A 25,052-nucleotide genomic window follows, 5' to 3' on the forward strand; every position below is an offset into this window, starting at 1 on the left:
ACCCCTATACAGGGACTGTCCGGCAATCAGCCCCGGAAGGCCTAAATGCGGTGCAGCCGGGACACAAGGGGCAAGCGGTAAAGTCCAGAAGTGTCCGTACGGAATGAAAGTCCAGAATGGTTATGAACCGGAAGAAACCGGGCAGACGTGCTGACCAAAGACGGCAGACGGAGTCCGGGCACAGTTTGAAGAAACCGGGTATGGTCCAGAGTCGGTCGGTAGATTTCCAGGAGGATCCAAAGGTAATCAAGTAGCAGCAGCAGCAAAGCAGGAGCACACAGCAAGCAGTATACTCAGGCACTGGACTAAGCTTAGAGGCGGCCTTTTAAGCAGCTGGACAGGAAGTAGGGCAACAGAACACAAAACTCCATGTTAACCGAGGGCAAGCTTTTTCAAAAGAGGACTGGAAAACCCGGAAACCTGACATTACTCCCCCCCCCAGAAACGGCCTCAGGACGGGTCAGGGCCCGGCTTGTCCGGGTACCGTCGATGAAACTGAGCGATCTTCCGTGGTGCTCGAATGTTACCCACCGGTTCCCAGGAATCGTCCTCGGGGGCGTACCCCTGCCAACGTACCAGATACTGAAGCCGACGACGATGAAGCCGGGAGTCAATAATGTCCTCAACCACAAACTGCTCCTCGCCGTCGACCATCACAGGCGGAGGAGGAGGCACGACACGACCATGAAACGTATTGGGAGAGACGGATTTGAGGAGAGAAACATGAAAGACCGGGTGTACCTTTAGATGGTGCGGTAACCGCAGCCGACAGGCCACACGGCTCACGATCCCGGTGATCTTGAACGGACCGATGTATTTTTGTCCCAGTTTCTGCGAAGGAACACCCAATCTCAGGTTCTTGGTGGACAACCATACAGAGTCCCCTACCTTATACATGGGTGCCGGTCTCCGGTGAGCGTCTGCCGACCTCTTGTAACGCTCCTGAGCTGTAGCCACAGTGTCCTTCAGAACCTCCAGATTTTGTCGTAGCTCTGTTAATCTGTCCTCCACCGCAGGCACTGAGACCGCAACCGGTGACCTAGGCAAAATAGTCGGATGGTAACCCAAGTTAGCAAAGAAGGGCGTTACCTTAGTGGAGCTGCTCTGAGTGTTGTTATACGAGAACTCCGCCAACGGAAGCATCTTCAACCAATCGTCCTGCAGATGGCTGACATAACAGCGAAGGTATTGTTCCAGTGTTTGATTGGTCCGTTCGGTTTGCCCATTTGTCTGAGGATGGTATGCAGAAGACAAACAGACATCAATCTGGAGTGCCGTACAAAACCCCTTCCAGAACCTAGACGTGAACTGCACGCCCCGGTCAGAGATGATCTCGTCTGGTACCCCATGCAATCGGAATACGTTCTGGATAACCAGATCCACTGTCTCTGCGGCTGAGGGAAGACCGGCACACGGAATAAAGTGAGCAGCTTTAGTCAACCGATCCACAACCACTAAAATGGTATTGTGACCGTCTGAGACGGGCAACTCCACAATAAAATCCATTGAGATAGACCCCCAAGGGCGAGATGGCACGGGTAACGGTTGGAGGAGTCCTGTAGGAGCCACACGAGGGACCTTGCACCGGGCACAAACCACACATGAGTGGACATAGTCCTTTAAACAGGTAGGCCACCAGAAAAAACGGTTCAGAAATTCCTGCGTCTTCTGTACCCCCCTATGACCAGCCAACACGGAGTCATGGACCAACTTGAGAACCCGAAGTCTTACGGCCTCCGGGACATAAATGCGTCGCTCTCTCAACCACACACCATTCCGAAGAACAAGAGTTACATCATTCGGGGGGGCAGCAAGAAATACGTCACCATCATAGGCCAGCTTGATGTCCTTCCACAAGTCCTGGTCCTGGATTACTCCAACGAAATTGGCATCCGATAACACGGTCTGAGACGGGGTTCCAGGCACGGAGTCCACGGCGTGGATTCGGGACAAGGCATCGGCTTTCCCATTACGTGAACCTGGACGGTATGTAACGACAAAATTGAACTGGTTAAGGAATAGGCTCCAACGGGCTTGCCGTGGAGACAGGCACCTGGCAGACTTAAGAAATTCCAGATTACGATGATCTGTGAGTACTATCACTTGCTGCGCGGCTCCCTGTAAGTGGTGTCTCCATTCCTTGAAAGCGGAAATAAATCGCTAACAATTCCTTGTCCGCAATGTCATAGTTCCTTTCTGCAGGGGACAACCGGCGGGAAAAGAAAGCACACGGATGTAAGAGACTCTTGTCCCCAGTCCTTTGTGAAAGGATGGCCCCTAATGCGTAGTCGGAAGCGTCGACTTCCACGATAAAGGGAAGTGCGGGATTCGGATGTACCAATATAGGCGCTGAGGTAAAACAAACCTTGAGACGATGGAAAGCTTCCTGGGCCTGGGCGGACCACACAAACTTCTGTCCTTTCTTGGTTAACAGAGTGATGGGACGAACGATCTCTGAAAAATTACGGATAAAACGTCGGTAAAAGTTGGCAAAACCGACAAAGCGTTGTACCTCCTTGATGTTCCCCGGTTCCGGCCAGTCTAGAATTGCTTGTATCTTGCCAGACTCCATGTTCAGTCCCTGAGGAGAGATGACATAACCTAAGAATTGTATTTGTGAGCAGTGGAACTCGCATTTCTCCAGTTTGATGTACAGGTGGTTTTCCCTCAGCCGGGTAAGTACGGTCTTGACGTGTTCCTGGTGTTCCTGTAGGGAATCAGAAAAGATTAGGATATCGTCCAGATAAATCACCATGAATTGGTCCATGATATCCCTAAAAATATCGTTAACTAGATGTTGGAAAGTCGCGGGAGCATTACAAAGTCCAAAAGGCATCACTAGGTACTCAAAATGTCCATACCGACATCGGAACGCGGTCTTCCACTCGTCTCCGGGACGTATACGGAGTAGATTGTATGCCCCACGGAGATCCAATTTGGTGAATATTTTTGCCTGTTGGACCCTCTCCAATAGCTCAGGAATCAACGGTAACGGATACCGGTTCCGGATAGTTATTTTATTCAGTTCCCGGTAGTCAATACAGGGTCTCAGAGTCCCCTCTTTCTTTTTCACGAAAAAGATGGGTGCCCCTGCTGGTGAGGTAGACGGACGAATGAATCCCTTAGCTAGACTTTCATCAATGTATTCTTTTAGTGCTTCTAGCTCAGGTGCCGCCAACGGGTAGACATGACCAAACGGGATCTCCGCCCCTGGGAGTAAGTCTATGGGGCAATCATACGGTCTATGCGGGGGAAGCCGATCGGCTTTTCTTTTGTCGCATATATCCGCAAAGTCATTATACACCGGGGGTAGAACAGGTACCTGTACAGTGCCCTCCGCATTCGGTGTTACTGGAACGGAACAGTTGGACTAATGGTCGGAATACTCTGCGGTGGGAAGGATATTTCCTTAGTTTCCCAATCGATGACCGGATTTGTAGACCGTAGCCACAGAATACCTAGAATAATCGGAAAATGAGGAGAAGAAATTAACATGAAAACAAGGGTCTCCTGCTGACCTGGCTTCATGACGCATTCTAGCGGTACGGTTTCCCGATCAACTGGTCCAGAGATTAACGGAGATCCGTCAACATGGTAACCGGTGAGGATCTTTGCTGAGTCCGGATACCGTGTTTCCTGGCAAAAGAGGAGTCCATGAAATTTCCCCCTGCCCCAGAATCTATCATTGCAGAGGTAGGTATTAGCTGTCCCTCCCACCGGATCTGAATGGGGAGCGAGCAATGGGTATATTTCCCTTCCGAGTCCTTCGGTGAGGTTGACATTACAGTCAAGGGAAATACCGCATCCAGGTGTCCACTTGCCTCAGAGATATCGGACTCTGCGTCCGTGTTGTCACACTCTGCCATGGCTGCCAATACCTTATTTGGGCGATTCGGACGTTTCGGGCAGTCGATCAAGAAATGGTCCGATTGACCGCAATAGAAACACAAACGCTCACGGAGCCGGTGTTCGCGACGTTCATTGGTCTCTCGCTTTTGCAGAGAGTCCACTTGCATAGGAACGTCCTCGGCCTCCCGTGGCGTCCTGAGAGCGGGTTCTCTGGAAGGAAAGGCAAAGTTGTTTACACGGTTTATAGCTGCCCATTTTTCCTGTCTACGTTCGGTCAAGCGGGTATCGATACGCACACAGTGCTGGAGAAACTGTTCAAACTCCCCTGGAGATTCGGAACGAGCTAACTCGTCCTTGATGGTACCGGACAAACCCTTTCTGAAAACAGACAATAATGCACTGTTTCCCCAGTCGGTGTCTACCACTAACCTCTTAAATTCAGTGGCGTATTCAACGACAGAACGCTTTCCCTGACGTAAGGAAAGGAGAGCCGATTCAGCGGTAGCACGGCGATTCGGATCATCAAACATCTGCGCCATTGCGGTCAGAAAGTCCTCTAGGTGATTTAAACGGATGTCCCGGTTCTCTATCATAGGATTAGCCCAAGCCAGTGCTCGTGAGGTTAACAACATGATTATACATAACACTTTGGACCGGTCAGAACGGTAATATTCAGCATGTACATCAAAAAACAGTATACATTGGTTCACAAATCCACGAAACTGACTACGGTCACCATTGAAACGGAATGGGGGTAACCTAGGCATACCGGCAGCTGATACGGACGTAGTGGGGCCGGCTTCCTGAGCCTCCACTCTGACTTGCAAATCCTGTATAGCCGGACCCAGTACCTGGTGATCATGGCCCAGCTGTGCCTCCACATCTCTAAGTTTATTCTGCACTGCCTCCATCTCCTGCTGCAGGGAGTTAATCATGGAAAAGAGCTGATCTACTCGTGTCTCAGTCATTGCCCCAGCGAAATCCTCTTATGGCCTGAGTATAATGTAATACTACTGTATGTTTGAGGATTTCGATAGCGTTAGGGCAATGACAGCCAGAGACGAGTTTGTGGTACAAGATGTTTTTATGATATGTAACCACGGTAGATACACAACGGAAATACACAGTATAACAAACACAAACAAATACCTTTCTGAAACGGAGCGAAGGGGATTCCCGGGGCCACGCACCGGACTCCCCCAGGGAGACCACCAGAGCGAACCCCTATACAGGGACTGTCCGGCAATCAGCCCCGGAAGGCCTAAATGCGGTGCAGCCGGGACACAAGGGGCAAGCGGTAAAGTCCAGAAGTGTCCGTACGGAATGAAAGTCCAGAATGGTTATGAACCGGAAGAAACCGGGCAGACGTGCTGACCAAAGACGGCAGACGGAGTCCGGGCACAGTTTGAAGAAACCGGGTATGGTCCAGAGTCGGTCGGTAGATTTCCAGGAGGATCCAAAGGTAATCAAGTAGCAGCAGCAGCAAGGCAGGAGCACACAGCAAGCAGTATACTCAGGCGCTGGACTAGGCTTAGAGGCGGCCTTTTAAGCAGCTGGACAGGAAGTAGGGCAACAGAACATAAAACTCCATGTTAACCGAGGGCAAGCTTTTTCAAAAGAGGACTGGAAAACCCGGAAACCTGACAGCAGGGATGATGGCAGATAAAAGGCAGGGATGACGGCAGATAAAAGGCAGGGATGATGGCGGATAAGAGGCAGGGATGACGGCAGATAAAAGGCAGGGATGATGGCGGATAAGAGGCAGGGATGACGGCAGATAAAAGGCAGGGATGACAGCGGATAAAAGGCAGGGATGACGGCAGATAAAAGGCAGGGATGACAGTGGATAAGAGGCAGGGATGACGGCAGATAAAAGGCAGGGATGATGGCAGGTCAGAGGCAGGGATGACCGCAGATAAAAGGCAGGGATGACGGCGGATAAAAGGCAGGGATGACGGCAGATAAAAGGCAGGGATGACGGCAGATAAAAGGCAGGGATGATGGCAGATAAGAGGCAGGGATGATGGCAGATAAAAGGCAGGGATGATGGCGGATAAGAGGCAGGGATGAGGGCAGATAAAAGGCAGGGATGATGGCGGATAAGAGGCAGGGATGACGGCAGATAAAAGGCAGGGATGACAGGAGATAAAAGGCAGGGATGACGGCAGATAAAAGGCAGGGATGACAGTGGATAAGAGGCAGGGATGACAGCAGATAAAAGGCAGGGATGACGGCAGATAAGAGGCAGGGATGATGGCAGGTCAGAGGCAGGGATGATGGAAGATAAAAGGCAGGGATGACAGCAGATAAAAGGCAGGGATGACAGCAGATAAAAGGCAGGGATGATGGCAAATAAAAGGCAGGGATGATGGCAAATAAAAGGCAGGGATGACAGCGGATAAGAGGCAGGGATGACGGCGGATAAGAGGCAGGGATGACGGCAGATAAAAGGCAGGGATGACAGCGGATAAAAGGCAGGGATGACAGCGGATAAAAGGCAGGGATGACAGCAGATAAAAGGCAGGGATGATGGCAAATAAAAGGCAGGGATGACGGTGGATAAGAGGCAGGGATGACGGCAGATAAAAGGCAGGGATGACACCAGATAAAAGGCAGGGATGACACCAGAAAAAGGCAGGGATGACACCAGATAAGAGGCAGAGATGGCAGCAGGTCAGAGGCAGGGATGACAGCGGATAAGAGGGAGGGATGACGGCGGATAAGAGGCAGGGATGACGGCGGATAAGAGGCAGGGATGACGGCGGATAAGAGGCAGGGATGACGGCGGATAAGAGGCAGGGATGACGGCGGATAAGAGGCAGGGATGACGGCGGATAAGAGGAAGGGATGACGGCAGATAAGAGGCCGGGATTACGGCGGATAAGAGGCAGGGATGACGGCGGATAAGAGGCAGGGATGACAGCAGATAAGAGGCAGGGATGACGGCGGATAAAAGGCAGGGATGACGGCAGATAAAAGGCAGGGATGATGGCAGATAAAAGGCAGGGATGACGGCAGATAAAAGGCAGGGATGATGGCGGATAAGAGGCAGGGATGACGGCAGATAAAAGGCAGGGATGATGGCGGATAAGAGGCAGGGATGACGGCAGATAAAAGGCAGGGATGACAGCGGATAAAAGGCAGGGATGACGGCAGATAAAAGGCAGGGATGATGGCGGATAAGAGGCAGGGATGACGGCAGATAAAAGGCAGGGATGACAGCGGATAAGAGGCAGGAATGACGGCAGATAAAAGGCAGGGATGACGGCAGATAAAAGGCAGGGATGATGGCAGATAAGAGGCAGGGATGATGGCAGATAAGAGGCAGGGATGATGGCGGATAAGAGGCAGGGATGAGGGCAGATAAAAGGCAGGGATGATGGCGGATAAGAGGCAGGGATGACGGCAGATAAAAGGCAGGGATGACAGGGGATAAAAGGCAGGGATGACGGCAGATAAAAGGCAGGGATGACAGTGGATAAGAGGCAGGGATGACAGCAGATAAAAGGCAGGGATGACGGCAGATAAGGGGCCATTCTCCCGCTCCTGTGCTGGGGGCTCAGACTACTTTTTTGGTTAATGTAATAGAACGTGTAAATAACTTTGCACCAACTGGAATCATCACAAATACTTTGGAATCTATTGATCTCATTGTTACTGATTATCTTTCAGGTTGATTTCACATATAAATCATCTTTTATTGATAATTTTGGAGAACAGTTTTTCTGGTACTGTAATGGTGATTGCGGATATGAGATAGATCGATGGATTGAACCTGTGGAGAACAAGACCTGGTTCCCGGGCCGCTGGTTCCAGTATGAGGGATATATACGGAGACGTGTGGACAATGATAAACCCTTCGAATTCTGGTGAGATCCTTGTGGTGGGTGGGGGATGGGTTTGGGTACATTTTAGTTCTTGCTGCCATGTGATCACAGTGCCATGTACACTCACCAGCCACCATAATGAAGGTATAATGGCTGTATCTAGCAGTAAGACCACATTGCTCAGACACCTCTCATAGGGGGAGGATGCCTTACATATCTAGTGCCTCTCAGCCATAGGCTGAGCCATAGGCTGAGAGGCACTTCCAGGTTAGGGCATGCTGGCCCTTTAAGAGTAGGAAGGCGCGCACCCGAATTGCGCTCCCTGGAGACTTGTGCAGCGTGCGCAGTCTCCAGGAGCCGGTGGCCAGGACAGAGGCAGACGCTGCTGCTGAGGATGGGAGGGTGAGTGTGCCGCGTCCCTGCTGGGAGGAGGAAGCGGGACAGTGTGGGGACGCCGCACTGCCGATACACTAGATAAAAAGGGTGGCATTCTAGCAGACAGAATAAATTGATGCTGTTGGAGACTAGATAGGCAGGATTCCATCGTGCAGAAGAGTGGATATTGTAGCGCCCCTGAATACATCAGGGTGCTACAGGGAACTGCATCCTTTACCCAGGGTGCAGGGCATACCCCCCATTGTTCTAGGTACCTAAGAAATAAGTGTCACTTCCATCAGCTCCACAAATCACAACCAACACCTCACATCATGATCTGTTAGACATACCAGTGGGTTGGTCTAGCTGGAACCGGGGCACCCACCTAGGGGTCAGGCAGACTGGTGAGAAAGGACCAAGACAGTGCAATGACAGCTCTCAAAGTGAGAGGAGCTGGAGTGTTAGCTCCCGGGGAGCTAGGCAGACTGAAGTTGAGTCGCAGACAGTTGTTACGGGACCAGAGGAGTTGGTGAATGGGTTCAGGGATGTCGGTCTGGGGTGCGACAGACGCGGTCTAAGGGGGACTCCAGGAACCAGAGAGGGACTGAAAGAACTGAGTGGTACTGAGCACGACGGGGTACAGGACCCTATGTCAGGAGCCGATTCAATGTCCTGGCAATTAACCTGCAGAGGAAGGGGACCTTCAGGGACCTTCTCAGAGCTCAGAGACTGAGGGCATCAGCACACTGCGGGGGACAGGGTTTTCCAAACAAAGCGACCCATTGAAGGCCCAAGTGCCAGCCCTTAGGAACAAGACTTCACTTAAAAACTGAAGAACTGGACCTAACAGCTTCAAGCTATAGGGACCCACACGGACACAAAACTGTGCACGGAGGCAGGCTCCGGATCACTAAGTGACATCAGTGGGACCGGGTACTTGGACGGGCTCCCCGCAGCGGCAGTGGCACTCAGAGAATTTGGCTTACCTGCAGTGTATGTGTTTCCTTTCTAAACCTCATCCAACACCATGACTACCCACAGTGAGTACCCTGGTCCCTGCACCCTGTCCTCCCAAAGCTACCAAACCCCTGAGTCCGGGGCCTTCCCTACCTGCGGAGGGACTGACACCTTGCTATCCCACACCATCTGCCCCGGTACTCCCTCCAGCAGCGGCGGTGCTCCCATTACCGCAACCCGCAGGTGGCGTCATGAACTTCTCCCCTGTAAATAAAGTCAAAGTATCAGCCAAGCCCCCCCCTTCCTCGAGCCACGATCCCGGATCCGAGCAGCCCGCCTAACACCGGGGCGGCACAATATCACACTATACACAGGTCTGAGGAGCAGTGGGAGGTTTCTGGTTCCCATTGATGATTTTCAGGCTGCGCGATGCCGGCCACCATTCCCATCAGTAGTCGATGCTCCTCGGCATTACTGTATGTCATGCACTGGATCTTTTGTCTCCACAGGGAAAACAGCTGCTGTTGGGTGTATAATATCTATAATGTAGGGGGGTGGATGCTGACGGCGTCTGTGGATTTAGGAATCCGCTCTGATACTCAGACCCCCAACTCCTCCCCGGTGACCACCACCATACCCGTTCTAAGGTAGGGCGCCGCTCTGATGCCACCATAACCAGCCTGAGAAATCTAATAATTCATTTTATACTTTTTATTTTATGTTGAATATTTTTATGTTTTTTTTTCTTTGTAGGATTCCTCAGAATTGTGGAAGCACCATTAATATATTTGGACACGACCCCGATGGAGACCACGTGTCCTGCCGATACGGATATTACTATGGAGAGTGCAGCTCATGTATCTGGAATTTTTATATAGATGAAGTAAGATTATAAACTGGGATTAAAGCTCCTGAGCGCGGAGACAGAGCACAAAACTGTCCCGGAATTACACCCACACTCTATAGGAGCCTCATACAATGCGTGATAAGGTCATCAGGAGTCTATAGTGTGATGGACTCAGGGGGTGTTAGGTCTGTAGGACGAGCGGTGGAAAAAGCAACCAAACGGCACCAGATCGTACGGTACGACGGTACGATAGTCCCTCCATCCATAGGGAGATGGTTACAATCCAGGGAAGCAAGTGGGTTATCAAGACAGCTGGGGGGGTCTGCAGAGGGCCCCTGCCAATGCCATCGTAGAGCTACAGAGATAAATATGTGCCCCCCTACACATCCAACTCTGGGGACTTCTCGGTCCTCCTCTACATCCATAGATATCGATATGGAGAAAAGTAAGTGCACCCCCCACATCCACCTCCGGGGGCTTCTCTGTCCTCATCTACATACATAGACATTAATATGGAGAAAAGTATGTGCCCCCCCCCCCCACATCCACCTCCGGGGGCTTCTCTGTCCTCATCCACAGACATTAATATGGAGAAAGTATATGCCCCCCCCCACATCCACCTCCGGGGGCTTCTCTGTCCTCCTCTACATCCACAGACATTAATATGGAGAAAGTATGTGTCCCCCCCCCACATCCACCTCCAGGGACTTCTCTGTCCTCCTCTACATCTATAGACATTAATATGAAGAAAGTATGTGCCCCCCACATCCACCTCCGGGGGCTTCTCTGTCCTCATCTACATCCACAGACATTAATATGGAGAAAAGCATGTGCCCCCCCCATCCACCTCCGGGGGCTTCTCTGTTCTCATCTACATCCACAGACATTAATATGGAGAAAAGTATGTGCCCCCCCCCCCCCCACCCCACATCCACCTCCGGGGGCTTCTCTGTCCTCATCTACATCCACAGACATTAATATGGAGAAAGTATATGCCCCCCCCACATCCACCTCCGAGGGCTTCTCTGTCCTCATCTACATCCACAGACATTAATATGGAGAAAGTATGTGCCCCTTACCCCCCCACATCCACCTCCGGGGGCTTCTCTGTCCTCATCTACATCCACAGACATTAATATGGAGAAAGTATGTGCCCCCCCCCCACATCCACCTCCAGGAACTTCTCTGTCCTCCTCTACATCTATAGACATTAATATGAAGAAAGTATGTGCCCCCCCACATCCACCTCTGGGGGCTTCTCTGTCCTCATCTACATCGATAGACATTAATATGGAGAAAAGCATGTGCCCCCCCCCCATCCACCTCCGGGGGCTTCTCTGTCCCCATCTACATCCATAGACATTAATATGGAAAAAAGTATGTGCCCCCCCCCTCATCCACCTCCGGGGGCTTCTCTGTCCCCATCTACATCCATAGACATTAATATGGAGAAAAGCATGTGCCCCCCCCCCCATCCACCTCCGGGGGCTTCTCTGTTCTCATCTACATCCATAGACATTAATATGGAGAAAAGTATGTGCCCCCCCCCCACATCCACCTCTGGGGGCTTCTCTGTCCTCATCTACATCCATAGACATTAATATGGAGAAAAGCATGTGCACCCCCCCATCCACCTCCGGGGGCCTCTCTGTCCTCCATCTACATCCATAGACATTAATATGGAAAAAAGTATGTGCCCCTCCCCTCATCCACCTCCGGGGGCTTCTCTGTCCTCATCTACATCCATAGACATTAAAGTGGAGAAAAGTATGTGCCCCCCCCCCCCTCATCCACCTCCGGGGGCTTCTCTGTCCTCCTCTACATCCATAGACATTAATATGGAGAAAGTATGTGCCCCCACCCCTCATCCACCTCCGGGGGCTTCTCTTTCCTCCTCTACATCCATAGACATTAATATGGAGAAAAGTATGTGCCCCCCCCACATCCACCTCCGGGGGCTTCTCTGTCCTCATCTACATCCATAGACATTAATATGGAGTCGTCCTCTGCAGATATAACGGCTCCGCTCTTCTAGAATTTCCATAGGATTTTGGAGGCGTCGGGGGGAATTTTTGCCCTTTCATCCAAAAGATCATTTGTGAGGTCAGACCCTGATGTTGGGGGAGGCCGGGGTCACAATCTTCATTTTTGGATGTGTTGGGGTCCAGGCTCTATGCCGCCAGTCAATCTCCCCAACCATGTCTGTATGAAGCTTGTGGACTGGGCACAGATATACACCGGATGTTATATACCGGGGAGCAAAACAGACTGAAGGGGAAACTTGAATTCAGTGGTTGAGGCATATGTCCTAATGCTTTTCTCCATATATAGTAGTGTACTCTATATAAAGTAACCATAAAACTATATACACAAATGATCTCACCCCTTCCTGCATGAGGACCTGAATACATGTCCTGGGCAGGGGTCTGCTATTGTGCTGGGGGCTCAGGAGCTCAGCTCTGGCTGCAGCTGTTAACCATTTGCTGCAATCAATGCTGCAATCAATTTCTGACAATGTCATTCAAATGGAACGGATGGTGGTGACTCGGCCCCTGCGACATAATCACGGGGTACGGATGAGTTACTGTCACAGCCAGGGGTCCGATGAAGTTCTCTGTGACTGCCATCTTGGTCTGTCAAGGGAGGAATTTAGGTAAGACTGCTAATGGAGTCTTCGTTTGGGATATCCAGAGATGGTGCCGTATTAGATGTATATCAGTGCCGATATTTGAATGTATCAGACAATGAATACATGAGACATGTTCTCCTTGAGCCAGCATCATCAACTGAGCTCGTGTATTGCAAGACACCCAATTATACAGTTTGCATCTCTAACCTTGAAGCTGAACATGGAGTACTGTTACTCCTTAATTTCTCACAGCGCAGTTTGTTTCTGTACATTCTTTCTGTGTGAACATTACTGATAACACTTTTGCAGCTTCACATTCTGGCTTCATTATCTTTGGTTAACTCCTTCATGACTTATACAGCTTAGAATTATACTATGGGTCCATGCGATGGCTACATAGACAGACAGATTATTATGCAACTACATCTACATTTTGATTATTTATATACACAGATATTCTTATTACGTTTGAACAAACAAGCTATAGCTCAGGCGACCTCCACAGGTCCTACTGTGATATTACAGTATAAAATACAAGCAATCAAACCATCGCAGGTTCAAGACCCCAGGGAAACTAAAAAATAATGTAAAAAAAAGTTTTAAAAAATATAAAAGAAAAAAAGTACAAAAGTTAAAATCACCATTTTTTTACGTAAAAAGGAAAAAAACCTTTATGGTATGAACAGATTTGTAAAACTTCGATTAACATATAAAATTAGTTAACACATATTGTAAACAATTTAAAGTAAAAAATGTAAATATCAGAATTGTGGTTTTTTTGTGACCTCCCTAAAAGAATGCAATAAAAAGCAAAAAAACATCACAAGGACGCAAAAGCAATCCCTCCCCCCGCTACAAATGTTAAGGGTCTCGGAAAATGGAGACACAAAGCTAAAACATTATTTTTCTACATAATTTGTATATTTTTTTTCTGTCACTGACATAGGAAAAAAAAATCAATGCGAGTTTGATATCGCTTTATTCACAACCGCCTGGACAATCGCGCTACCAGGTCATCTTTACCAGACAATGAACACCGTAAAAAAAAACTACAAAAAATTGAATTGTATTGAATTTTCACCTATTTATCCTATATGGTATTTTTCCCAATTTTCCAGGACATTACTGTTATTCTGATAAATTTCACAATACACAGCAGTGCTAATGCACTGCTATGTTTAGTACAATCGATCAGATGACTACAAGTTTAAATCCCGTAAGGGGACTATAAATACAGTGCAAAGTAGAAAAAAAAGATAACTTAATGGAGTAATTCAAAACTACAAATCACCTCCGAATAACAAGCCTCATAAGTTACGCAATGTCCGGAAACGTAGCAAAGTTATGGCTCTTGGGAGAAGAGGAGGAAAAAGCAAATGTGTGAAAAGGGAAAATTCCCTGGTTATTAATTAAAAGGTTAATGTGTAATTTCCATGTACAGATCCTCCAGTGTAACCGGTATGTGATCTTCCCTGTAGAGACGCTGCACCTTGTCCGTTCCATCATGGAGCACAACTGGATCCTACGTAATGGAATTAATACTGGAAGACTTTCCAAAGAACAACATCTATCTCATGTACAACGATGGAACCAGAGTTTACAAATACCCGAAACTAAATCGGAAAAGTCGAGAAGTACCCAAGGATTCTCAAAAATACTGGTACTGGTATAGCACCTACACATACGGAAGTGACTCCACATATTATGGAGATACTTCATGGACAACAGAATCTGTCACAGAAACAGGAGAGACTTCCACTGTATGGCCCGAACTGACTTCGGGAATGCACTCTACCCAAGACTATTATACTTCTGATTATCCCGATATAACAACCTCGGTGTATGAAGATTTCCCCCTGCACACCACGTACGAGACTGTGGCCGACACTGTGACCGAGAGTGTGACCGAGAGTGTGACCGGAGCGTCTTCCACTGTAATGACTCCGGGAATGCACTCTACCCAAGAATATTATACTTCTGATTATCCCGATATAACAACCTCGGTGTATGAAGATTTCCCCCTGCACACCACGTACGAGACTGTGGCCGACACTGTGACCGAGAGTGTGACCGAGAGTGTGACCGGAGCGTCTTCCACTGTAATGACTCCGGGAATGCACTCTACCCAAGAATATTATACTTCTGATTATCCTGATACAACAACCTCGGTGTATAAAGATTTCCCCCTGCACACCACGTACGAGACTGTGGCCGACACTGTGACCGAGAGTGTGACCGAGAGTGTGACCGGAGCGTCTTCCACTGTAATGACTCTGGGAATGCACTCTACCCAAGACTATTATACTTCTGATTATCCCGATATAACAACCTCGGTGTATGAAGATTTCCCCCTGCACACCACGTACGAGACTGTGGCCGACACTGTGACCGAGAGTGTGACCGAGAGTGTGACCGGAGCGTCTTCCACTGTAATGACTCCGGGAATGCACTCTACCCAAGACTATTATACTTCTGATTATCCCGATATAACAACCTCGGTGTATGAAGATTTCCCCCTGCACACCACGTACGAGACTGTGGCCGACACTGTGACCGAGAGTGTGACCGAGAGTGTGACCAGAGCGTCTTCCACTGTAATGACTCCGGGAATGCACTCTACCCAAGAATATTATACTTCTGATTATCCTGATACAACAGCCTCGGTGTATGAAGATTTCCCCCTGCACACCACGTACGAGACTGTGGCCGACACTGTGACCGAGAGTGTGACTGAGAGTGTGACCGGAGCGTCTTCCACTGTAATGACTCCGGGAATGCACTCTACCCAAGACTATTATACTTCTGATTATCCCGATATAACAACCTCGGTGTATGAAGATTTCCCCCTGCACACCACGTACGAGACTGTGGCCAACACTGTGAGCGAGAGTGTGACCGAGAGTGTGACCGGAGTGTCTTCCACTGTAATGACTCCGGGAATGCACTCTACCCAAGAATATTATACTTCTGATTATCCCGATATAACAACCTCGGTGTATGAAGATTTCCCCCTGCACACCACGTACGAGACTGTGGCTGACACTGTGACCGAGAGTGTGACCGAGAGTGTGACCGGAGTGTCTTCCACTGTAATGACTCCGGGAATGCACTCTACCCAAGAATATTATACTTCTGATTATCCCGATATAACAACCTCGGTGTATGAAGATTTCCCCCTGCACACCACGTACGAGACTGTGGCAGATATTGTGACCGAGAGTGTGACCAACTATGTAACCGAAACCTCGTCACCACCAGAATACACAACACACGACTGGTATTACCCAACTTACCAACCACCTTCTCTGAATTCCCTGAGTAAGATCTCTCTGCAGTTTTTAGTGGAAGGTAAGAATAATGGTCATGACTTGTGTCACGTAGGTCACTATCAGACTTAGGGCGGCTTTGCACGTTGCAACATCGCACGTGCGATGTCGGTGGGGTCAAATCGAAAGTGACGCACATCCGGCGTCACTTTCGACATCGTTGTGTGTAAATTCTAGATGATACGATTAATGAGCGCAAAAGCGTCGTTATCGTATCATCGGTGCAGGCTCCGACTTTTCCATAATTATGCTGCCGCGACAGGTACGATGCAGTTCCTTGTTCCTGCGGCAGCACACATCGCTGTGTGTTACGCCGCAGGAGCGAGGAACTTCACCTTACCTGCCGCCTGCGGCTCTATCTACGGAAGGAAGGAGGTGGGCGGGATGTTTAGATCCTGCTCATCTCCGCCCCTCCGCCGCTATTGGCCGCCTGCCGTGTGACGTCGCTATGACGGCGCACGACCCGCCCCCTTAGGAAGGAGGCGGGTCGCCGGCCAGAGCGACGTCGCAGGGCAGGTGAGTGCATGTGAAGCTGGCGTAGCGATAATTTTCGCTACGCCAGCTATCACAAGATATCGCACCTGCGACGGGGGCGGGGACTATCGCGTGCGACATCGCAGCATCTGCTTGCGATGTCGCAACGTGCAAAGCCCGCCTTAGACTATCGATCTGCGTGCCACAGAGGTTTTGCTTTTGGGTGGAAGAACACAATATCGCACATGGAAGCACCATATAGTGTATGTAGTTCATCATACAGACTTGTAGGCATCTTCACCATAGGAAACACTGAAGTCACACTTAAAGTGTTTGTTCCAGATTTGTTTGCTCCTGGTCGAACAAACAAGTGTCCTCTGCTCCCTTCACTCTCAATGGGATCTCCGGAGATAGAGGCTGGTCTTTAACAGTACAGTTAGGAATTGGAAGACATATGCATATGATCGGCCTGTGCTTCGTTCAGACAGCGCTCTACAAAGCCCCATTATCAGGATCAGTGGGGGTCCCAGTGGTTAGACCCTCAGCCATCAGAACGGTTTCCGCTAGTGGTTTGGAGAAAACTTCCAAGCTTGGCAGAACCCCTTTAAGTCATAGGGATGCCATGATTTTACCCTAACCTAGAAGCAGGTCATAAAGAGGGGCGATCTTCTTACTAGTCAGCATGGGGTACAATGGAACTGAAGACCAGCTCTCGATAAAGCACTCGATAAAGTACTAGATAAAGCACTCGATAAAGCACTCTATAAAGCAGTTGATAGAGCACTTGATAAAGCACTCGATAAAGCTCTCGATAAAGCACTCGATAAAGCACTCGATAAAGCTCTCGATGAAGCACTAGATAAAGCCCTTGATAAAGCTCTCGATAAAACACTCGATAAAGTACTAGATAAAGCACTAAATAAACCACTCGATAAAACTCTCGATAAAACACTCGATAAAGCACTAGCTAAAACACTAGATAAAGCACTCAATAAAGATCTCGATAAAGCACTAGATAAAGCACTAGATAAAGCACTCGATAAAGATCTCGATAAAGCACTTGATAAAGCACTAGATAAAGCACTCGATAAAACACTTGATAAAGCACTAGATAAAGCTCTTGATAAAACACTCGTTAAAGCACTCGATAAAGATCTCGATAAAGCACTACATAAAGCACTTGATAAAACACTCGATAAAGCACTAGATAAATCACTAAATAAAGATCTTGATAAAGCACTAGATAAAACACTCGATAAAGCACTAGATAAAACACTCGATAAAGCACTAGATAAAGCACTAGATAAAGCACTTGATAAAGCACTCGATAAAACACTCGATAAAGCACTAGATAAAGCACTTGATAAAACACTCGTTAAAGATCTCGATAAAGCACTAGATAAAGCACTTGATAAATCACTAAATAAAGATCTTGATAAAGCACTAGATAAAACACTTGATAAAGCACTCGATAGAGCACTCGATAGAGCACTCAATAAAGCACTTAGATGCACATTTTCCCCGTTTAGGTGAAAAATGTAACTGGATATTTGGAAATTATTAGACAGAATTGAAGAAATATGTCCATAATTTAGTAAATGTGTAGTCAGACGTTACAATTCACCCCCCGCTTTCTTCCCTCTCAGTCACCAGCTCTGTTCCCTCCTGTACAATTGGACTTTACATACCAAAATTTGTGTCCCCGACGCCAACTCACGGGGAGAAGCTGCTGATGAACGCAGGGAGAGCCGTCCAGCTCCATCTATCGGCTCAAGCCGCGTACGAGAGGTAAGACGTGACGGAGGAGCCGAGCCGACAACTGCGCCAACAACCACCACACCATTAACCCCTTCTAAAACCGGCAATTTTCCATTTTTGCATTTTAGCTTTTTCCTCCCTCTTTTCCAAGAGCCATCTTTTTTTTTCTGCCCACATTGTAGCACTTTGGATTGTTTTTTGTAGGACGAGTTGCTGTTTTGATTAGATCATTTCACTTTATTACTTGACCAGCAGAATGAGTTGTGCTATTTGTGTTCCTTTTTTTTTGCAGTGTCTCGGACTTTCTAGTCAGCGGCCCACCGGGCATCACCAAATCATTCACCAGCACGTCCAGGTCTACTACGTGGAACATGGTGGTAGAGTGGACTCCATCAGAAAATCACGTGGGAGGCCATATACCGTTCTGCTTTGTAGCGGAGACGTACGGCGGGTCAGTGAGTTCTGTGACTTTTCTTGTGTTTTACTTGCAAATATTTCTGTTTCCATTTAAAGGGGTTGTCCAGAGATAGAATGACGGCGTTCTTCCAGAACAGCTATACGTTGTGTCTGGTATCGCAGCTTGGTGGCATTAGTGAATGATATAGAGGAGCTGCAATACCACACTCCACATGTAGTCACGGTGGCGCTGTTTTTGCAGCAGGCAGCCATATTTTTCTAATCCTAGAGAACTCCTTTGATGCAGAATTTGTAGATGGAGAGTCATTGTGTGATATTCCTGCCATTATCCCGCCAGGTATCAGTCGGAGATGCGTTGTGTCATTGTCGTGGTGGGACCCAACCACTTAGGTATGTTCCTCTATAGATTGTATTACCATGTAGTCACAATCGAGGGGGCATAAACCCGTGGGGACACCGGCTGTTGGGTAAGATGGTCGGCACATGGAGACACTTTCTCCACACAAAGGATTTTCTTTCAGACTCCCATCATAGTCACAAAATATATCCCAGCTGGTCCGGCCGCCTACAAAATGTGTGTTATGAGGCGCGGGGCAGTAAATGTGGGCGAGGCAGTCTTCCCCGGCACGTTACTTGGTGATGGGGGTCCTGGCAGGGTATGTGGACTTGTGCTTTGGGGGTGCTACGCTTTTGTAGGCTGCATGATGCCGATGACTCCAGCTGGCCAAGACCAGATGTTACATCGTTCAATGATGGAGACCACCAGTCATGTCTCTCTTTTGACGGTCTCACTATCCTCTGACTCGGTCTCCTCTCACTCTAGGGACACTCACATCATGCAGCTCTGCTCACTAGTCAGACCTTAGGTCTGTCACTACTGCACGCTGGGCACTATCTGACCTCCTAACAGGAAACTGTCACTGTCCCTTCAGCTTAGCCCCTCCCCCTATAGGCTAGTCCCCAACATTAACCCCTTCTTACCCTGTTGTCTGACACAACACAGTCCATCACTAATAACATATATCACAATTCACACTGACCTTCATGAACACTTATCATATTAAGCATTACAAGAACCCTGGCGTCTTGAAGGGGGAACGTGGGCAGCGTGTCCATCTTGTTGTCCATCGACCTGCCCGTCTGAGGCTTGGTCTGCAGATGTGAATTACATAATATAATAAGAAACATGCAGTGAAATAGTGAATAAAATCTGTACTGCGCCATTGTATATATATATATATATATATATATATATTTTAATTTTTTTTTTCATTGCATCCATTGTGATTGTGCCCTTTTATAGGGGGCCGCTCTCGTACCCCCCCACCATGTGCATGGTCTCCGTTATCAGGAGCTGCAGATGCATTATTGTTATGTTGTGTTTCTGATCCTCCGGTTCAGATAACATGGAGCTGTCCTGCCACGAGAACACCATGACCTTAATCGTGGAGAAGTCGGCCGATCACGAACTTTACGAGAACCAGTTCCGCCTGAACGACCCGCAGTGTCTTGTCAGCTCCAACAGCACGCACCTGATCGCCAGCGTCGCCTACAACACCTGCGGGACGGAAATCGAGGTAATGACGGAGGAGTATCTGTACGACGGCTCTAATTATAGAAACAACCCCCGTCCAAATGTGAGAGGTACCAGGTGGGACAAGGGCTCCCAGAAAAGGTGAGAGGTCCTGGAGTTCTCAGATCTCCCAGGCCCTGCTAAGAACGTCCAAGACCTCCCAGAATTATGTATGTTGCTCCTTGGGATCTCGGGAAGCTGAGATCAAGGTGTGGTGGAGGGTGGACAATGGGTCTGGGGTGTGGATACAGTATAATCTGAGGCACCTGTCGTCATGAGTCCACCATCTAAGATTGTCGTGTACGGTGATTTCCGATGTGTGACAAGTTTCCCTTTTTCATCACCTTTTCAGGAAACAGAGGACGACATCGTCTTTAAAAACCAGGCCACATCCTTCAGCGACAAAGTCAGCGTCATCACCCGAGAGCACGGCGTGGCCATCCCTTTTAACTGCTCCTTCCCCAAAGAGACCCGGGTCTCCGCCTCATTCCGCGCCCATAAGTCTGATTACGTGTTCACGGAGGCCGGATTCGGGAAGTTCACCTACAAGTTCCAGTTTTACACCGATGACCGTTTTGTGGACGTGGAGACGCAGTATCCGCTGGAGGCGACGCTGCGCCAATTACTCTACATGGAGATTCAGGTTTCCGCTTCAGTCCCCAATGTCCAGTTATTTGTGGAGTCTTGTAAAGCCGCGCCGCACGACAATCCCAGCGACCCCACCTTCTACCACCTCATACAGAACGGGTAAATGCACCTATTTACTGCCATTATCACCTTGATGGTAGATTTGAAGGTCTCGTTTGCGCTTTACCACCTCAGTGTTGATGACCTATCTTTACGAACGGTCATCATTATCAGATTGGGGGAGCTCCGACTCACAGCACACCTCCCCCAACCAATCAGCTAATCGAAGGGGACACGCCGTCCCAAGAGTGACTGTAGCACCGGTGTCACTGCATGGACACCGACTTACTCACCGCCCCGGCCAGGTCTCATTTTCCCTTGCTGCCGCTCGGCCTTCCATGTGCTTTCCTGCTTCCCCCCCCTCGGTTCCTGGGAGTGCACCTAAGACTATGTATTTAAGGCACCCTCCCATTAGGGGAGGTGCCTGCACAACACCTTGAGTTAGTCATGTTGGGGGAGACCTCTAGGGGGTATCTCAGGATCTCGGAGGAGGATTCCAGATTAGAAGTGCGCAGATGTATATGGATCAGGAAAAAAGACCACACAGAGACATATCTCTATCCGGGAGAAGCTCAATGCTCTTCTAACCTGTATATTGTAAAACAATCACAGTTATACAGTTCATTCAGTACATTTGTATTGCTGTTAACCAATTATCTAACTTGGTTTCACTTATTCCCTTATTTAGCTACAGTTTCCTACATGACTATACTGTCCTTGATAAGGCACCTGCACGTACGTCAGCAGCTTGTTACTGACATTCAAGAGTCTAAGCTAGCCTCCTGAATGCCTGCTTTGTTCAGTTTAGCATGATTAGTTTCAATAATACATTCCAGGATGTGCACCCTAGTATACATAATAGCATTTAAGCAATAGTTATACAAAGATAGACTATCTTATTATTTTGCACAATTGATTCATAGCCTAGGCCCTCACAGTCTGTGTCCTGTCTGTCTAGCTAGTTGTCAGGTTCCTATGCGCCTGTCCTGTTATCCCTGTGTCTGTCACCCTGTACCTGCTTTTCCATACCTGTGTGCCAATGCCGTTCCCACCGTACCTGTCCTCACTCACCTGTCCAGCCTGCATCAGTCATTCCACCTGTACCTGAGTCCGTCTCCTGTCCTGGGGGTCATCTGCCACAGTCCCGGTCCCTGCCCTGGGAGTGCTACCTGGCGTCCGCTTCGTAGTGGGAAGGTCATTAAAGTCCCAGAAAAAAAACCCGCTAACCCTAACGATTAATATTGCAGATGCATAAGGGATGAAACGCTGGTGGTTTATTCTGAAAACCGGACGGACTTCAGATTCGCCGTGGAGGCCTTTGCATTTATTGGAGACTATAGTGAAGTAAGTTCATGTACATTGCAGGGGACGACGAGTGATGAAAAAAGTTGCCAAAATTTTATTTTTGTTAGTTAAAAAATGTCAAACTGGTAAATGGAGTGAGACGGAGGCCGCGGCGGTGGTAGCCTGTTACCGGGGTCGTCCTCGGCAAATTACTTCTCACAGAATCCCCCCTCCTGCCATGAGCACCGGATATAAACAAAAGGCCGTGTCCATAGCTGGCGAGGTGATGGCGGGCACATACATATAACATGCAGACCCCCGGCCTGCCTGGGAATGCCCCCCGAATCGCCGTTTTTAGGAGGGATTTCCACTGCCTTGAATCCACCAGGAATATATCCAGATGATGAGGACAGTTTGGGCACATTCAGCACTGATGTCCACACGTGGCTGCCTCCCCGGCTGCTGCACATAGTACGGATTCTGCTGCCCCCAGAAATTACAGCACTGCGGTAATTTTGTTTCTTTTCTGTTATTGAATCCTTAGGTTTATATAAGTTGCACAGTTATATTATGTAAACTGGGAAAGCCGGGTACTCGCTGCAGCCAGGGCTGTGTCACGAAATCCCTGGGAGGCGCCAACAGACAGAGGTACCGGAGAGCATTGACCTCAGAGTCTCAGCAGCACTTCATCTCGCAGGGTCCTCTCCGGATGAAGAGACAATCGCCGAGCGATGGAGGTGAGGACCAAAAACGGAAGGGGTAAAGGGGTGCAGAGGAAGCAGCTGAAACCCTGGTGCCTGGGGGAGCTGGTGGGCTCCCTGCCACAGGACACCAGTGTAATAAGGGACAGGAGGTGGGTGAGGAACGTCGTCTGTACCCAAAGTGCTGCCAAATCAAACCATAGCTCAATCAAAACAGCCCTCACCCAGCTCCAGGGATGAAAAAAACTAAAATGTTACACGTCTTGAAAAATCCTCCTAGAAATCAGCAATTGTGTAAGATACCGTATTTCTCGTTTTATAAGACCCCCGCCCCAAATTTAGAGATAAAAAAAGGTAAAAAAAAAAATATGGGGTCCGTTTTATAATCCAGTGGTGTCTTACCGGGAAGGTAGGATGGCAACGGTGGCGGAGCAGTGTCACAGGAGGAAGGGGCGGTGCTGGAGTACGGCGTTGCTGCGAGCGGTGCAGAGGGGGACCCAGATGCACACTGTGGGCTGTGGCGCTGTGCTGGGGCGGCGAGTGCTGCTCTGTGCTGAATGGGGCGGAGAGTGCTGCTCTGTGTGGGGCAGTGGGTGCTGCTCTGTGCTGGGGCAGTGGGTGCTGCTCTGTGCTGAGGCAGCGGGCGCTGCTCTGTCCTGTATGTGGAGGCGGGTGCTGCTCTGTGCTGGGGCAGCGGGTGCTGCTCTGTTGCTGAATGGGGTGGTGGGTGCTGCTCTGTGCTGGGGCAGCCGCGCTGCTCTGAGCTGGTGCTTGCTGCGGGCGGTGAGGCACTGACCATTCTGAAGATGTCGGCGGTGTGGGCTTCAAAGAAATGGCAACCGGAGTCAGCGCATGCGCAGAAGAGAGCTGGAGCTTAGCGCTTCATCTGCGCACGCGCCGACTCCGTGTGCCATTATTTGAAGACCACACTGCCGACATCTTCAGAATTGCCCGTGCCTCGCTGCCCGCAGCACAGAGCCGCACAAAGCAGTGCCCGCAGCACAGCGCTCAGCATTGCCCTGCGTCCTGTGATCCCTCTCCACCACCCCCCCACCCCCGGTAAGCTACATTTGGATTTTAAGACACACCCCTCATTTTCCTTCCACATTTTTGGAAGGAAAAATTCGTCTTATAATCCGAAAAATACGTTAATTTGCCCCTGTATCCATTTGCACATTTGGTGGTGCAGGGAATCCGAGTAGATATGGTGTGAGTTTAGCTAAATCTTTACGTTCGCCCCTTTGGCCCCCGGAGGACAGGACCGGTAGGTTGGCCAGCGTCTGGCTGCGTTCTCGCCCGTTGCGACCCGTTCTGATCCGTTTCTCTTCCCGCAGATCATGAAGCCTCGGCGTCTGTGAATGTGAACACCCTGGTGATCTCGATATCCGGCGTGGCCGTGGCCGCAGCGCTCGGAGTCATCGTTTACTTATACGCAAAAAGACACCGACTCTCCGGCTACAACTTGCTAAAAACTCAGGATTTCTGAAGCAAATGTTTGAAGAAAATTTAAATTAAAACTTAAGTGTAAAACAAATAAATGTCAAATAATTACTAATGTTCACGTCAAACACCGGCCGCATCTGCGGGAAACTGCGGAAATCTGCGGAAAACTGCGGGAAACTGCGGAAAACTGCGGAAATCTGCGGAAAACTGCGGGAACCTGCGGGAAACTGCGGAAATCTGCGGGAAACTGCGGGAAACTGCGGAAACCTGCGGGAAACTGCGGAAACCTGCGGGAAACTGCGGAAACCTGCGGGAAACTGCGGAAACCTGCGGCACAATGTAATGTAAGGATTTCTTGCTGTAATAAAGCTCATTCCAGGCATAAAGTCTCCATTTTCGGGTCCTGTTCTATTGATTGTTTCCTGGAGGTTGTTACGTCCGTTATCATGGACGGACCTTGCATTTCTTTATTTGCAGCCGTTTGTGTCCGTCAGCCCTCACCTTGTGGTACTGGAGCGTGGACAGCAGCAGAGGACACAACTCAAACATAAAGACGCAATCAACCTCCTCTTAAGGCCCCGTCACACATAACGGGATCGCTAGCGAGATCGCGGCTGAGTCATGGTTTCTGTGACGCAGTAGCGATCCCGTTAGCGATCCCGTTATGTGTGACATCTACCAGCGATCAGGCCCTTGCTGTGAGGTCGCCGGTCGTTGCAGAATGGTCCAGGCCATTTTCTTCAAAGGCGATGTCCTGCTGGGCAGGAGGCATCGCTGTGTTTGACACTGTGTGATGGGGTCCCAGTGACTGCTGAGATCGTTACACAGGTCACTACTGCCACCTGTAACGTTCCTGCATCGCTGGTAAGATCTGACTGTGACACCTCACCTGCGACCTCCCAGTG

At 49.2% G+C, this 25,052-nt stretch overlaps 1 protein-coding gene across 1 annotated transcript in view; it reads left to right on the forward strand.

The window, feature by feature from the left end:
* Window positions 1-24,533, forward strand: part of LOC142255072 (uncharacterized) — a 33,091-nt gene extending 8,558 nt beyond the window's left edge. Inside the window, exons 2-13 of the mRNA XM_075326515.1 lie at window positions 7,522-7,718; window positions 9,518-9,655; window positions 9,762-9,891; window positions 13,963-15,832; window positions 17,931-18,072; window positions 18,335-18,493; window positions 18,797-18,849; window positions 19,861-20,036; window positions 20,385-20,779; window positions 21,967-22,063; window positions 22,548-22,740; window positions 24,039-24,533. Of these exons, the coding sequence (XP_075182630.1) occupies window positions 7,522-7,718; window positions 9,518-9,655; window positions 9,762-9,891; window positions 13,963-15,832; window positions 17,931-18,072; window positions 18,335-18,493; window positions 18,797-18,849; window positions 19,861-20,036; window positions 20,385-20,779; window positions 21,967-22,063; window positions 22,548-22,740; window positions 24,039-24,190 (3,702 nt within the window). The 3' untranslated portion in view covers window positions 24,191-24,533. The remainder of the gene's footprint in view (window positions 1-7,521; window positions 7,719-9,517; window positions 9,656-9,761; window positions 9,892-13,962; window positions 15,833-17,930; window positions 18,073-18,334; window positions 18,494-18,796; window positions 18,850-19,860; window positions 20,037-20,384; window positions 20,780-21,966; window positions 22,064-22,547; window positions 22,741-24,038) is intronic.
* Window positions 24,534-25,052: the final 519 nt, after the last annotated feature.

This window comes from Anomaloglossus baeobatrachus, chromosome 10, assembly GCF_048569485.1.
Source record: "Anomaloglossus baeobatrachus isolate aAnoBae1 chromosome 10, aAnoBae1.hap1, whole genome shotgun sequence".
Lineage (NCBI taxonomy): Eukaryota > Metazoa > Chordata > Amphibia > Anura > Aromobatidae > Anomaloglossus > Anomaloglossus baeobatrachus.